This window comes from Moschus berezovskii, chromosome 8 (assembly GCF_049115385.1).
Source record: "Moschus berezovskii isolate FMDL1 chromosome 8, NW_MosBer_1.0, whole genome shotgun sequence".
Lineage (NCBI taxonomy): Eukaryota > Metazoa > Chordata > Mammalia > Artiodactyla > Moschidae > Moschus > Moschus berezovskii.
In genome coordinates this window covers 69,089,482-69,099,778 of record NC_142467.1, presented here as the reverse complement: position 1 = coordinate 69,099,778, position 10,297 = coordinate 69,089,482, and the positions used below count along the sequence as shown (strand labels likewise).

The window sequence follows — 10,297 nt, the reverse complement described above, 5'->3', positions numbered from 1 at the left end:
CTCCTTTCTTCCCTTTTCGACAGGAGGAAACTGAGGTCTGGAGAGGAACGGAGTCTCGGTCAAGGCAGGAGAGAGCCCCAGACCCCCAGGTCGGCCCCCTCCCTTCCCACTGCTCCTGACGGAGGAGGTACTTGAAAATCAGGCCCTGCTAGATTTTCTAACTGGGAACCTGAGATCAGAGAGGGGAAGGGGTGTGCCCTGGGGCACACAGCGCACACTTGGACCCAGTCCGGCTGGCTGCGTCCGAGCGAGCCGAGTCCCTGCTACGCGGCCACGCCCTGGGCCTCAGTTTCCCCCGCTGTAAGCTTGGGACGCGGACCAGAGGGTCACGGGCTCCTTCTGCTGCGTTTCTGGGGAGCCGCTTCCAGCGTCCACCCAGCAGAATCCCAGGACCCAGCCTCCCGGTCGGGGGTTGGCCGGTCCCCCCGCCCTCTCCAGCCTGCCCTGGGCAGGACCGGCTGCCGGGAAACAAAGGGAGGGGGCTGGAGCCGGGGCCGGTGGGGATGGGAGCAAAGGAGTGGCGAGGCCGCGAGAGACCGGATCGATAAATTAGAGTGGTGAGATCACCGCTCGGCTGCCGCCCGCGGGCCGGGGGAAGAGGCTGGGATGCGGGCGGGAGGCGCGCGCGCGGCCGTGATTGGTCGGTGGGCGGGGCGGGGGCGGGGATGCGGCGGGAGGCCTGAGCCTCCAGCCGGGAGAGCTGTTGTGCTCCCGCGGCCCGGGAGGGGCGGGGCCCTGGGTCAGTGAGGGGGTCGGAGGACGTTTGTCGGGGTCTGCAGCCCCCACCTGGGCTCTGTGCTGTGTGTCTGTTGCGGGCTACAGACTTACAGACTTGTGGACTGTGTGAGGGTTGGATTGGGTGTATATTCTGTGCGGATGTGACTCTGTGTGTGTGTGTATGTGTGTGTGTGTGTGAGAGAGAGAGAGGAGGGAATCTGGGTCCATGCCCAGGTGTGTGTTGGTCCTGGTATGTTTACAGTTGTGTGTGTAGGGGTCCCAGTGTGTACACAGGTGTGTGTAGAGGGTCCTGGTGTGTACACAGGTGTGTGAGGGAGTCCTGGAATGTGTCTACCTAGTCTGGTGAAGGGTGTGTGTTGAGGTTTGGCACCCAGGCTGGGGAAGAGGGGCCAAGTAGGAGAGAGCTGACCCCCAACCCCAGGGTCTAGGCTCTTCCTGCTGTGCTGCCCTGAGGGTCATCTCCCCCAGGAAGTCAAAGTGCAGTCTGTCCCAACCAAGATCCTGGGTTAGGGTCTTTCTAGGCAGCAGTTAATAAGGTGTCATGGTCCCAAGGCCTTGGTTACATGACTTCATCCACGTATTTCTTTTCTGTCAGTGGAAAAGAGTGGCAGGAACAGAGCCCATGGGGCAGGTTTCATATCCAAGCCTCAGAAGGACACCAGCACCCATTATGCCCTCTGACAAATGTCCGTAAACATGACTTGCCTCCGGAATTGCTGCAAAACAACCTCATCAATGCCTGGAACACGGCAGGTGCCTACCGTGGCAAATGTCCAACTTCATCAAGCTCCTATACACCCTTCAAAGCCCAGCTTTGGCGTCCCTTCTTCCAAGAAGCCTACCAGGCTGGCTCCCTCCACTCAAAGCCCCTGCCCCACGGCTCGTCTCCTCCAGTCCTGGACCCCCTTCTTCAGTCCCATCCAGGTGCCCAGGGGGCTGCAGAGTTAGGGGTTGCCATCTGAGAGCAGTGTTCAGGTTTCCTTCCTGTGGCGTGAATAGGCAACCATGATGCTGATGGCTGCCAGTGCCCCAGAATTTTATTGGCAGGCAGCTAGAGGGTGGGGCAGGTAGGGAGGGCGGCAGGGCTGCCTCCAGCAGGATCTGGGCCCAAACAACCCTTCCATGAGTAGCAGGGATGAGCCCAAGTGAGGCAGAAACCCGAGCCATGCTGGGGACCCAGGTCCTTGCAAGCAGACACTGAGTTCTAGGACACAGGAAGCCGTGCCTCTGGCCAGTGGCTGGGGAAGGCCAGAGTGTCCCTTTTTCCACCTGGCCTGGCCTGGCCTGGTGTGACCTGGACAGAAGAAACTGGGACTCTGGAAGGAGACTCACCCTATGGGGACCATGGGATCACAGCCCCCGGGACTGGAGAAAGCAGTGGCCTAAAAGGACCTTGGACCTTTCAGAAGACAGGAAGGAAGGAGGTGCCTTCCCCTCACCCTGGCTTCTCCTAGGCTCCCCCCACAACTGCCTGCCTACCCCCCCCCACTTCACAGCACAGGAGACTGAGGCTCAACCCAGGAGTGGGCCAGGTGTCCTGTCACCTCCTGTCATGAGGGCATCAGGGTGCAGTGTCTGCAGCCATGGTGGTAGCCCGCTTGGAGTGGCGGATGCCCATGGTGAACGCTGGGGCCCTGGTCTTGGTCACAGTGACCTGCTCGGGGCTGTGGCTGCCAGGGCCGGGTGTCTCATCTGGGGGCCGTGGGGCTCGGGGCCGCCCCAGCATGGTGAAGGCCGGCCGGCGCTGACGGTAGGCATTGGGGTCCGGGCTGTCATACTGGCCAGGGCCGGGTATCTCCGCGGGGTCCTGCGGGGGGCGGGCAGGGGGTGTGCGGCCAGCCACGGTGTAGCTGGGGCTGCTGGGCTTGGTGAAGACCTGTGAGCCCCAGAGGGAGGGCAGGGTGTAGGTGTTGGGGGCAGGGGCTGAGGTGTTCAGGGGCCGTGGGCGTAGGCGGGAGCCCAGGGTGAAAGCTGGAGGCGTCCGCTGGCGCATGGGGGCCACCTTCTCTGGGCTGTAAGCCCCAGGGCCAGGCGTCAGCTCCAGACCTGTAAGAATGGGCAGTGGACAGAGTCCTCACCCCCTCCAAGATCCGGCGTGGCTCCTCTGCCATATGCATCATGAAGTTCACAGCAGCCTGACTGCCCTCTTTTTCTTTCAAGCCTCCAGCCTTTGTCCAAGCTCAGCCCTCTGCTGGGCATACCTCCTGTTTCCCATTCCCACCTCCCAGGAGCTGCTTCTCCATCTCAAGACAGCCCCAAAATCCCCTTCTCCCCATGCCTTCCCCACACACTCCTACAGACAGCCCTCACAGCCCTTCCAGGTTCCCCCTGATGTGAGTCTCTCCACCTCTCCAGACATGGCCACACTGAAGTGAGAAGTCCCCACCTGGATCTAACCACACCAGGCTGGGGTCTTACAAAAAGCAAGAATGAGTCAAATCTACTTCAATGCTCAGCAGTTGGCTTAGTGCATGCTTGAGTGGATGGGTCAACAGAAGGATGGGTAGTGAGTGAGTAGGTGATGAGTAAATGAGCAGATGATGGATTCAGGGAGTTGTAGATGAATCAACAGACTGTGGATGGCTGGGTGAGTGGGTGGACAGATGGATGGATGGATGGATGGATGGGTAGATGGATGGATGGGTAGATGAAAGGATGTTTGGATGGGTGAGTGGATGGATGGATAGATGGGTGGTGGATGGATGGATGGCTGAATAGCCATGTGCCCACATGTGTACTGGGTCACATTAGCCTGGCCCACTTTACCCGTTCAGGTTCCCTTAGGGTCCCTGACCCCTCTTCTGAGTCCACTGGATTTCATCATTCCAAAGACACTGAGGATCTAAGAAATTGGTGGGGGTGGGGCAGAAAGGGAGGGAGGCACAAGATTCACTCAGACCCTGAAGGGGCAGGGTCCTGTGGACCAGGTCAGCTCAAATTAGATACTCACCGGGAGACTTGCCCCGGCCCTGCATGGAGTAGGCAGGGGTGCAGCTGCGGCCGAAGCGGGTGACTTTTGAGTCCAGGAAGTAGACTGGTCCAGGGCTGGTCTCCTGCGGAGATGCTGGAGGGGAGAGCCCAGGGTCTCGAGGGCAGCTTCAGTGACCTCGCCCCCAGTCGATGCCCTCATTAACCCTGAGACCCCTGCCACATCCTGAAGGGCAGGAAACAGCCTATGGAGGAGTGACTGCCCGGACCTGGGGCATGGGGTCGTGTTGACTGTCTATGTGCTTGAAATCAGAGCTGTGCCCCACCCCCAACCTCCAACCTCTCTGTCAGCAGCTTGGGGGACCCGCTATGGGACACTTAGAATTGTGTGTAGAGTTAAAGTAACCAGGCCGTGAGTAAGCGTCGGGCGGAGGAGAGCCCTGCAGAGCTGGGGTATGCTAGCATGCGACCAGCCTGGGGGGCAGGGCTTGAGTCGGGTCTCTGAGAGATGGTCCTGAGGAAGCTCTTGGCCCAGCTGGCCAGTGTCCTCCTCACACCAGCAGGATGCGAAGATGGGAGGGGAGATGATCCTCAGGATAGGGTGGTCTGGTGCCTGCACTTAATACTCGTGACCCTAACTGTGATGGCCACTGCCACTGTTTAGAAGCCCACTCTGGGATCAAAGCATGTGCATCTGAGCAGTAGGTCTGACACGGATCCTTGGGTATAAGAACCACGTGTACACATGCATATGTGGCGTGGTGCACACACATGAAGCATGGTCTTGACAAACAGGCACAGCCCCGCTCGTGTCGTTTCCCACTTCAAAGCCATTGCCTGTGCTGCAAGATCTGCCTGGAGTCCCCTTCTTCTCAAGGGGGACCAAATTCCTACTCATCCTACAAGGCCCAGCTCCCACGCCCCCACCTCCAAGAGTGCTCTGGACACTCAGCAAAGTCTACACTGACCACCAGTAACCCAACTCCCCAGTCTCTATCCCTCTGTCCCGGGATGGGCTCCTATGACTGGGAAGAGAGCCTGGAAGTCCAGGTTGCTCTGGGCCACAGACCCAGTCCTCAGTCCTTCCTAGTGACAGATGCAGTGCTAACTCCCTTATGTGCCTCTGGGGCCCCTCAGAGGCTCCTGGGTTTGGGGTGGATGCTGATTCTGAAGGCTAGGAAGAGGTTGTGAGCCCCACCCCTCCAAAGGAGCCTCTGTCCACACGAATCAAAGTCCCCACAGAGCAAAAGCCCTTCCAGCCCCCAGCCCAGCACAGTCAGGACCCCGAGCGCTCTAGAATGTGGGGTGAAGTCACCTACAGGCATCACTGTGAAGGCGCAGGCAGCAGTGACACTGTCCACAGCCTGCGGTCTCACCAGCCTTTCCTGCCCAAACATGAAAGGTCGCCTTCCACCTCCCTGTGTCCTGTGGGACACCATGGCCGGGAGCCCCCATCCCACTGTTGGAGGCCTGGAGGCCACCCCCACACTCAGGGCCCTTCTTTACTGATAGAGGCCAGGTGCTGTGGTAGCCACTTTGAAACCACCTAATTCTCACTCCATGAACCTCTCTAGGCTTCCAAGGTGTATACAGTCTTGACTACAACTTGGTAAGGACTGTGCCCTCATTGTTTACAGCATGGGAAACAGCTTTCCCAAGTCAAGCAGCAAGGAGAACACCGCCCACTACTCCCTTTCCATAAGGAAACAGACCAGAAAGGCACAGCAACTTCCCTGAGGTCACACAGTAGGGGTGACACCATGCACCCTCCCAGTTTCCTGCCTGATCAGTGAGGGCTTGGATCTAAGGGGGTAGGAAGTGCTCCAGTGGGAGATTGGAGGTCCACCCCCCACACCCCCACCAGCCTTACCCTCACTGGGCCTTCGGAAGAGTGAGTAGGCAGGACCGGCTACCCTGGTGCAGTCGTGGTTGATGTAGCCAACGGTGGAAGGCAGGGCATACAAGCCTGGCCCAGAGCCTGTGACCAGAATCCTTGGGTCAACGGCCTTGGGTTGCTCACCCTGATAGATGGAGGGGGAACCCAGGGACCAGCCCCAGAGCCCCCACACGGCCTCCTAGCCAACCTCCATGATGGGTGGGGGAGGAGGGGCTGCCTTCCCCTGGCAGGGGGAGTGGGGAGTGACAGGGGCTTTGTGAGTCATAGGAGGGAGGGGCTGCAGGGCCAGGGCACCTTGGGAAGTCTGACCCCAGACTCAGAGACACACGGTCACCAGTGGGGGAACTGACCACAGAGTCAGAGACACGTCACCAGTGGGGAAACTGACCCCAGACATGGAGACACACTGTCACAGCTGCAGTGTTTGGTGGCCTATGCGAGAATGTCAGTCCCACAGTCTGACTCCAGCTGCCTTGTTAGGGATGGAGAACTGTGGCTTGAACGGGCCCTCAGATCCCAGAGTCCATGGCAGAGTCAGGAGACTCAGCTGCTCCACAGATCTCTTCGTTTCCTGCCCCTGCACAGGCTCCCAGCCTCTTTGCTGCCTTTTCTCCAAGGTCGCTGTCAGCAGTGAACACACTGCAAAGGCTTCTCGTCTGTTGTTCCTAATGTCCATCCGCACCACAGGACCTTTGATGTTCTGTTCCCACTGTACACTCAGCACCAGGAAAAGTGCCTGACTTTCCGATACTGGACTCAGGGGCCCACAACAATGCCAGGTTCACACCCATCCTGCAGGAAGGGAAATTGAGTTCCTGGGAAATGCAGGGGCTTGCCAGAAGCTCCTGCCTCCAATTGGGCTCCCACACGTTCCAAACCCCATCTGGGTGGAGGGGATGAGAGCAGGGAAGTGTCCTACCTCCACGGGCCCCTCGCCCACCTACCGTGATCCAAGGTGGCCACCCCACAGGTCCTCCTCAGGCTGGTCTCCGGGATCTGACAGTCAGTGGCCCGCCGGCCCAAAGGCGCTGGGGTCAGCCGTGGAGCCGGGTCGCAGGTAAGAGTCCCCATGGTGGGCTGATGGTCCTGGCTCCTGGTGTCTGATCCTTGGCTGCACAGCTCTGGGCCACAGGTGCCGGCACTGTCCCTGATGCTGGCAGTTCCTGCAGGGTTGGCAGAGCCCTGGCCAACCACACCATCCAGAACGGCACAGATGGCTCCTTGTCCCGCGGCAGGGAGTCTGGGGCCCTAGCCTGATCAGGCTGGCCGGCGGTCGCTGGCCTGGAAGTGGGGCCAGGATCGAGTGACAGCCAGGCGGCCGGACAGTCCAGGAAAGAGTCCAATGTCAGCAGAGCCAGTCCCCCGGGAGCCAGCCGAGCTGGGCAGCCCAGGCCAGAGCGGGCTCCCAGGAGCTGGAGCCACAAACAGGACACCTACAGCCTGGTGGCAGGAGGGACAGGCGAGGTCATGGGCAGCGTGACCCTGTTTCTACATCTGGGGAGGTCGAGGCATGGTCCAAGATTGCCACTCTGGGCCAAGAACCATTCCTTCCTCCCCTCCTTCACTCATCTAGGAAGTTCTCACTGAACACCGACTCTGTACTAGTTTCTGCTTGGGCTGGGGGACATGACAGGAAGAGACAGACCAGAGCTGATGTCATGAGGCAAGAGGAAATAAGCAGTAAATGTATAAAGGAGCACTTCATACCTTAAAAGGTGTTACATGTTCTGCAAACAGACAGCAGAGCAGGACGAGTGGTCACTGCTGTGAGATGATGAGAAGGCAGCATTTCAGGATAGGACGGGGTCGAGCTGAGTCCGGGACAGGAGCCTCGTGGGCCAAGGGGTGGCTATGGTTGTCCAGGAAGCCCCCTCCTCCCAGAAGCCAGCGACACAGAGCCTCTCTGTCCCTGACACAGGAAGGCTCCCCTAACCCCAACCCATGTCGGGCTCTGAGACTGGGCTCAGGTAAGCCTGGCCAAGCAGAATTCACACTCCTTGTCTTCAGAGCATCCTTGTTTGCTGCTGTGTAGTCACACCCTTTTGCAGTGCAACGTGTTAACAGGTATTCTGAGTGACCATTCGCATACCATACAATTCATTCCACAATGTAATTTTTAGGCATTCTATAATTTTTGAACCTTTTTATTCAAAATGTTATAGTCTGTGTCAAAGGTCATAAAACAAGTCTTAAATGCTATGTTAGAAAAGATCTTGGGACTTCCTGGTGGTCCAGTGGCTAAGCCTCCCCACTCCTAATGCAGGGGGCCCAGGTTTGACCCCTGGTCAGGAAACTAGGTTCCACATGCCACAACTAAGACCCGGTACAGACAAGTAAATAAATAAAAATATAGAAAGGAAGATCTTAAAATCAATGACCCAAGGTTTCACCTTTAAAAACTAGAAAAACATAAGAATATAAGTGGGTAGATGGAGGGAGATTTTAAAAACAAAGTAGAAATGCATGAAACAGAAACCTGCAGAAAGAATTAACAAAGGCCCACCACCACCACCACCAAAAAGCTGATTCTTTAAAAGGATCAACAAGAAACAAGCAGGGTGAATCAATGACAACATCGGGACAGGAGGCCGGCAGCACTGCAGACTTGCAGGCTCTGGGGGAAATGAGTCTGTGTGAAGCCAGAGGCATTTACAGTGTCCCAGTCACTAGGTTACTAGCTTGGGACTCAGGCATCCCGGGCCAGCATTGCAGTGTTTAATTATCCTAGCATCGCATGAGAGGTGTGGATTCTGACCTCCTCTGGTCATAGGAAGGGAGACAGAGTGGGGAGGGAGGGAGGGCGAGTCGGGGAAGGGGGCGGTGGTGGGGGGTTGTAGGGATTGCACAGAACTCTGACTCAGGTTTTAGAGCAAAGCTTGGCATCAAGGGCTTCTCCCAGGTTCTAATTCCTGCTCAGTTTTCCGGGTGTGCTGGAATCTCTGGATTTCCCTCATCCTAAGGATAAAACCCAAGCCCTCCCAGGATAAAACTCCTGGCCCTCAGCCCTCGTCCATGACCCTGTGGCCACACCAGCCGGCTTCCTGCCTCTTGGATGGGAACCTCAGGGCCTTCACCTGCTCCCCTCCCCAGAGATGCTCGCTTCTGCCCATCAGCCCACAGCCAGCTCCATCCTCAGGCACCGGTCACCCCAACACTCAATGAGCCATGTGCTCCTTAGCAGAGTCATGGACAGAAGTGGGAGATGGGGGATGAATACCCACCTCCCTCTCCTCCTGCCCATGGGTGCCTCACAGGGACCCACACTGGCTAGATGTGCAGGAGCCCAGGAACTGGTCAGCCTTGGGGCCCAGGACCAGGGGTGGGAGGACCCAGCCCTCCCCATTTCTGGGCCCCCAGCCCAGGCTCCCTCAGTCAGCCCTGGAGTGAAGAGAGCTGGAGACACTGGACTCGGCTCCCACCACCTGCATTTCCCCTCGGTAACCCGAGACCCTACATTCAGAGTCCATCCAGGGCTCCGTTCCCCTTTCTGACTGTGAAAAGCCAAGAACTAACACAGAGTTGGAGGGCGGGGGGCAGTGAATAGGAAGGACAGGCAGCCTGAGCCTGTGCAGGGTGTTTGGGGGACCCCCAGGCCCAGGCCCCTCCCCACTTGAGTTCATCCCCCACCAGCCCGCCTGGCCACCACTGCTGGCCGGCTTCTCTCTCTTTAGCCCAGAAATCTTCACTCCAGCAGGCGGGCTGAGATGTGAACAACTCAAAGTCTACACGGGAACAAGCCTCATTTTAATCCAAACTGACATGGGCAGCAGAGGGCAAGTCAGAGAACTTGAAAACGGAAGCCCAGCTGGGCGTGAGAGAGGGGCTCAGGCCCAGCCGCGAGGCCCCGGTGCGGGCAGAATCCAGTGAGGCTGCCCGGCTGAGCCGAGGCCTAAATACGGCCAGTGATCCTCTGATTACAGCCCTCATCACAGCTACTAATGCCACCAGGACAGAGCTGCGCGCCAGGCAGTTTCCGGCACCGGGGAAACAGGGGTGAACGAAACACACAACCTCCCCACCTCAAGAACGGGGTGGGAGGGGGGTGGTCAGAAGGGGCCAGAGCTGTGGGCGTGCAGCCTGGGAGGCCTCAGTGGGGAGGAGTCACCGGAGCAAAGACCAGAGGGAGGTGGGAAGACAGCAGGGAGACCTGGTGAGAGGGCGCACCTGGCGGCACCTGACGGGAGCACCACCTGCGCAAAGGCCCTGGGACAGCCCTGCGCCTGGCGGGTGGCAGGGGCCGCAGGCAGGATGAGCGAGGGACTGGGGCAGGAGGTGAGGGCCCGGGGACGCGGAAGGCTCGATTGCCATGGCAGGGAAGGTGTGGGGGGCGGCATGGAGGGGGCAGAGTAGGGACGCGCCTCGCCCTCTGCTCACAGGCGCCCTCTGGCGGTTTCGGGGAGAACGGGCCATGGGCAGCGCTGGGACCCTGGGAGAGGGGACAAAAGGGTGGAGGTGGGGGTGTCTTGGAGGGGTGGGGGAGGGGTAATGGATGATAGAGAGATGATGGGGCGATGGTGGGCGGGAAGGTGGGGAGCGAAGATGGGAGGGGGAATTGGGGGCCGGGGGTGGTGGGGCCAGCTGAGCAGGGATGGACGAGTGGGCGAGAAGCAGGGATTCTGGGTCTACTTTAAAACTGGAAACAACAAGGTTTGCAAGAGGATTTGAGGGAGGGAGGTAGCTACAGAACCCCAGGGCTTTGGTTGCCTCACCTCAAAGGATGGAGCTGCGGGTACC

General features: G+C 58.8%; 1 protein-coding gene across 1 annotated transcript; it reads right to left on the bottom strand.

The window, feature by feature from the left end:
• Positions 1-2,299: 2,299 nt before the first annotated feature.
• Positions 2,300-6,634, bottom strand: CIMAP1D (CIMAP1 family member D). Its single transcript, XM_055430340.2, has 4 exons — positions 6,508-6,634; positions 5,537-5,644; positions 3,689-3,802; positions 2,300-2,784 (listed from the first exon to the last, which is right to left on the bottom strand). Exons 1-4 carry the CDS (start codon positions 6,632-6,634, stop codon positions 2,300-2,302), a joined length of 834 nt encoding a protein of 277 aa, XP_055286315.1.
• Positions 6,635-10,297: the final 3,663 nt, after the last annotated feature.

Excerpts from the sequence above, each read along its gene's own strand:
- CIMAP1D (XM_055430340.2), bottom strand. The coding sequence starts at position 6,634 with ATGGGGACTCTTACCTGCGACCCGGCTCCACGGCTGACCCCAGCGCCT. Across the intron at positions 3,803-5,536 it reads CTTCCGAAGGCCCAGTGAGG|CATCTCCGCAGGAGACCAGC; the intron begins GTAAGGCTGGTG and ends TCTCCCCTCCAG. Across the intron at positions 2,785-3,688 it reads GGGCCGGGGCAAGTCTCCCG|GTCTGGAGCTGACGCCTGGC; the intron begins GTGAGTATCTAA and ends CCATTCTTACAG.